General features: G+C 34.2%; 1 protein-coding gene across 1 annotated transcript; it reads right to left on the bottom strand.

Moving 5' to 3' along the window:
- Nucleotides 1-517: 517 nt before the first annotated feature.
- Nucleotides 518-3507, bottom strand: LOC116851501. The gene is made up of 3 exons (XM_032830959.1): nt 3337-3507; nt 3039-3275; nt 518-1952 (listed from the first exon to the last, which is right to left on the bottom strand). Exons 1-3 carry the CDS (start codon nt 3373-3375, stop codon nt 825-827), a joined length of 1404 nt encoding a protein of 467 aa, XP_032686850.1. The 5' UTR covers nt 3376-3507; the 3' UTR covers nt 518-824.
- Nucleotides 3508-5531: the final 2024 nt, after the last annotated feature.

Here is a 5531-nt window from a genome sequence, read left to right on the forward strand (position 1 = left end):
ACAATTATCAGAAATTGGCTCATTATTTTCAATATCGCCCATCCCTATCCGTCAGTGTAGTAATATATATGGTGTAAATGCGAAATTAGTGCTCAGAGCTTACAAGCTCGATATAGTAATAATGCCAATTTGTTTCCATCTTAGTCTCCATTGTATCTGGTTTGAATATATTGTTAGAAAGGTCGTTGTGTAATATGTATGCAATCGAAATACGCTCGATGTCGCGACATCATCGGTCTATCGTTGCTGTGGATGACATATAAATCTATCGACTCTCTTTAACTTTACAATTTAAAATACTATATGTTTGTCTAGACAATAATAGATAACCAAAGTGACAATAAAGCGATAATAATATTGACATAATAAACTCGAATTTTAATCCACGCACATTACTCGCATTGCGTTTTATTAATCCCGATTAACGAGAGAATCGTCATTCAGAATTTCCTCCTTGGTGATTTATATCTATAATTCGCGATGTTAGTAAAAGGAAGGAAAACATAAAATCGATATGCACATCAAAAGTGACATGTTTTATTATGCATCACTTCTATTATATTCTATATTTGTTATTTTATATTATAAGACTTTACAAGCGTACGCTGCTGTGCGTCATTGATAGTCGGAAATCAGTGCGAAATAAAATAATACACAATTTAGTCGAATTACAAAAGTTCTATACTGTAATATATATAAATAATTACTTAATATCATCAAATCTTTATAAAAAGAAGAATAGTAAAAGATACTGTTTGCAGGATACTTTAATGCGAAATGTTTTCAGTTATTGACTGTGTGTATATTACAGTAAACTGTATGTGTTACTTGAACGAGTTAGCTTGTCCTATAATTATGCGTATCATCCAGTTAAAAATATGTTTAACAAAATTCTCACGTTGCTTGATTTCAGGATTTTCATCATTATTATCATTATTATCATTATTATCATTATTATCATTATTATCATTATTATCATTATTGTCGTTATCTGCCTTGACCAAATTTCCATCAATATCATCATTGCCATCGTACTCAATGTTGTTATTGTTGTCATTTGAATTGTTATTTACCAGAATTGATAGTACAATATTGGCATCGGAATTATTATTATTTTGTTGATTTGGGTGTTCATTTAATGTGCTTCGACGTACATTTTTAGATTTAGAATTTTTAGATTGTCGATTCCCTTTGTCACTGGAATTGGAATTTTTAACATTATTAACGACTGTAGTAGGCGTTTCGGTAGTAGTTTCGGTAGCAGTTTCGGTAATTTTAGTAGTTTCGGTAGTTTCGATAATTTTGGTAGTTTCGATAGTTTCGATAGTTTGATTCAAGGTCTTCTCAAAATCGCCATTATCATTACCGTTATCGGACCAGTCGTTCAGTTCTATTTCATTCTTTCTCGGTGTGCACCATATTTCAGGAGTGTCTTTTACGCAAGGAGCGTTTAATACACAACGTTTCTCATTCTCATCGTATGCTTGGTCGCAACCGCAGGACATTTCTACCTGCTGATATCTGTAAGGTGCCACTTCAGCACACAAGACGTACTTGCCGCAGTTGCCAGAATCTGGTGGTTGGGTGCTGGCTGATCTGCAGTATCTTTCGCATTTCTGTGTGAATAAATTGTATCTCTCGTGTTCTTGGCATCGTCCAGTGATGTATGCTTTGCCGGAGAAACATCTGCCATAAATACGATTGTCTAGTGGATATACAATTGGCTGACCATCTTGGCCAGTGCATCTGAATAGCACACAATCTTTAATATAACGTTGGTACGTGCACTCGCCTTTTCGATGGTCATAGATATTTTTTGCCGGACAAATGTTGGTTCTGCGAACACCTTTTACGCATCTGTGATAACGTCTGCAACTCGATGGGTCAGGATACACGCCGTCTATCATAGGACAGGTGAATTCCGAGCTGAGCTCGCAACGAGGTGGCGGTTCCTAGTAGAATTACAAAATACAGTCACGATATTTGAAATGTGCAATAAGGGTTTTTAACATGTTAATTGCTATGTAGATTACTGATATGATTGCTAAATATCCAGATTTAAACTGGAAAGTTCAGTTGTCAATTAATTTAATAATTTCACGAAGTTTATGTTATTTAAAAATAATTGATTTTTTATGACGCGCGAGTAATATTGATATATGTTATTTAGAATTGCCAGATTGGACAGCTTTCAACTACACAGTCCAGCTCAAATCTGAACACTTAGCAATCTTAGTTGTATGTAATTTAGTTATTTAAAAATAATTTATTTTTTTCACAACGTAAGAGCAATATTGATGTAAATCATTTCGAGTTGTTAAGATACACAGATTTAGAGTTGTCAGATTTCAGTTAAACTAGTCATCAGTGACTAAATTAGTAAACACGTGATATCTAATTATCTCTTGTCATCATAATATCTTATTCTATTCATTTACTTAAAACAGAATGCCAATTGCATATAACAAATTTAATGTATAATTTAATCAATATAGAGACAATGATACGAACTAACAATATTATATGGACTTTTGAATTGCAATTATATTTTTGATAGTTCAATTTTATACAAAGATAATATTATAGTTTTTTTTCTAATCAATAAATTTGTTCTGTAAATTCTAATCAAGTTTACTATGTTTTTAGTAATTCACAGGAATCAGCAAGGTTTATCTTGCTAAGGAACATAGTAAATTTTGCTAGAAATATAGCAGAGCTTGCTAAAAAAAATAGCAAGTGTTCTAATGGTATATTTCAGTTTCTAAAATATAAGTAGCATGTATGAAAGGATAGTGAATTGCTGCAGATCTATTCCTGTCGATTTATTCCTCAGTTGCAAAATCCTATAACTTATAAAATTTTTACTATAACATTCTCTCCATATAATTACACGGATAATATATTTTATTAATTAAAATTATCAATGAAAATCAATATGACAGAGTCATTGTGACTTGAAAGAGATATGAGTAATGTATCTTGATTTATAATAAATGAGAGGATATACAATTTTAAAATTTATTACGTGCGATCGATACCTCGGAACATATTCCACGATTGCAGTAGCTCTCCTTTGTAGTTTGGTCGCAAGTTATAAGAGCATATTGCACCCATCTATCGTCTAACCGTATACACCATTTTCCTTCGTCGCACTTGTTTTCGACGCACATAAATTCCGAGTCGCATTCGATAGTCTCATTGTAAGCTATGGTAATCTTGCCCGCGAAAGGAATCAATGATTGACTTGATGTCACATCGCAGCCAAAGACGAACACCTGTGAAAGCGTGGTTATGATCGTCTGGACGACAACGTAGTTGCACGACACAATCACTTACCAGAAAGACCGCGAATTTTGCGTACGAAAGTCTAGCCATTTTCGCATCAACTCGAGATTTCGGTGCAGCTATTTTCTCTTATATCTAGTTGGTTTCTTAAAAATCTACGTGATGCATAGAGCAGGGATCGTGAGATAAATGCGTCATATCATACGAGTCATAAATATGCACTCGAGATAACATTTACGATTCCTGAGAATGAAGCTATTAATTCTCAACAAATCCATTTGATAACGCTTTCCGAGAAGAATTCCTTGAATATCAGCTAAAAAATATACATCTAACAATGCCACGAGAGAGAGAAAGAGATTTGAATTCGTGCAAAAACATTTGAAACAGGAGTGAAAAGAAGCGTCAGCCGATGTAAACAAAATACAACGGGGACAAGTAGCGCGCGCACGACTATTTTGACAACTTCACATGCTTCCGGAATGTTACGAGCGTTATGAGAGCGATGTCTGTTGTGATTTCGCGGTCGCCTAGTGTCCGCGTCATTGATTGGAGGGCGACGACGCGTGGCGACTGGCGGAAGATGATCGCGCCTTTTCGGTCGATTGTTTTGATACTCACATGTCGCGACTACTATTCCGTGATCCTCGGTCACTACGTTTCGCGCCGCTGAGAGACGCGCGTACTGCGAAGGATCGGTGTGTTGATTGCTATTTCGAGTCGGATTCTAAGACATTTCGTGGAGTTTCTCATCGGCATCGCGCTCATTATCGTAAGCATCTTTGATCGAATCGTGTCTACGCGAACGTCATGGTAGGTGTTAGTGCCAGTGTCACGACGAAGTAGTTGGCAAGCAAGGTACTGGACCGAGGAACCATGGTGCAGGCCGCGCGAAGAACGCTGGGACTCGATGCATCGTGTATTTTCAGGTACGTTTAATTCCTTATAATATAGAACGTCGATAGAACTTTAAAAGACGTTCGACGAATTTACTGAAATCGAGGAGAGTCGAGTCGAAATTAGGTCATTAGTTCATTTGATTAGTGAATAGTTTTATGAGTTTCCGATTGTGTGTCGATCTATATGTGTGTGATGTGTGTGTATCTGTACTACACACTTCATATACCAAGAAGTATCGATTCAAACAGTCATCTAGCGGTCCGTGAATACGCGAATCTGTAATTAATTATGCTATCAATCAAAGATCGTAAATAACTATTTACTATTACATTCGATACTTTTGGTCAGATAAAACATTTAGTTGACTGTTGGCTGAAGTTTTTATTAGTCTTTATTTCGTTCATATATACAATGGAAACATTATTCATTGAATAAATAACCGTCATAAAATTATCATTTTTATGAGAATACGCATTACTTAGACAGTATTTTTGTCTATATTATATGTGATATAAGTTATTTAAAATTGTACTCTGTATTTTTGACTGACCGAATATAATTTCTCGTATCTAATGAGTATGCTTTGTTTACTGGTGATTTTTGTTTGGAGACGTATTTTGCGTTGAATGTAGACTCGATAATATCTTGTATAATTTCTCGTATTAGATAAAATTTCTCGTATTAGATAAAAACAGAGTTAACTATTGTTAACTCGCTGTAATATTTCAGTCTGTCGCAGGTGACACGTCACATATGTCAAGTATAAATGTTATCGTAATTTGTTTTTAAATACTGCAAATTTGCATAAATCTTACGCATTTATAACTGTTTCTAAACAAGTTACGACATAGGAGGCAATAATGTTGACTAATTGAACAAACAGCCTTACGTCATAACCTCTACCGTGCTTAGTCTTGTGCAAAGAATGATAATAGAGTCTATTGTAAATTTTGCGGTAAGCTATTGAGCTTTTTCAACGAGCATAAGTCTTCCATAGCTGATTAATGACGAAATGCATTCGTTTCGGCGTTTAAAAATTAAACTACGTGGATTATTGTGTAACTTTTCATAATACAATTGATATTCAACAAGAGAGAAATACGAATGTTTAAATGCGTTTCAAGCTTCTTGAAATTTAATCTCAGATAAAAAGATTAAATAATTCTCTTACGAAGAGAAAAAAGAAAATAAAAAAAATCGTTTTATGTAATGTAAAAATTTTCTTTAATTATCAAGTAATTCGATATTTCGACGTTAGATGAGGGGAAAGAAAATGAATGTTACAAAGGGATATCAAATTATCGATAATGTATTATAAATATTCATTTAATAGTGAGATGGCATAA

Source organism: Odontomachus brunneus, unplaced genomic scaffold (assembly GCF_010583005.1).
Source record: "Odontomachus brunneus isolate Ranch 3 - 2012 unplaced genomic scaffold, Obru_v1 Obru_scaffold_176, whole genome shotgun sequence".
In the NCBI taxonomy this organism is placed as follows: domain Eukaryota; kingdom Metazoa; phylum Arthropoda; class Insecta; order Hymenoptera; family Formicidae; genus Odontomachus; species Odontomachus brunneus.

Excerpts from the sequence above, each read along its gene's own strand:
- LOC116851501 (XM_032830959.1), bottom strand. The coding sequence starts at position 3,375 with ATGGCTAGACTTTCGTACGCAAAATTCGCGGTCTTTCTG. Across the intron at positions 3,276-3,336 it reads CAAAATTCGCGGTCTTTCTG|GTGTTCGTCTTTGGCTGCGA; the intron begins GTAAGTGATTGT and ends ACGCTTTCACAG. Across the intron at positions 1,953-3,038 it reads ATCGTGGAATATGTTCCGAG|GAACCGCCACCTCGTTGCGA; the intron begins GTATCGATCGCA and ends TAATTCTACTAG.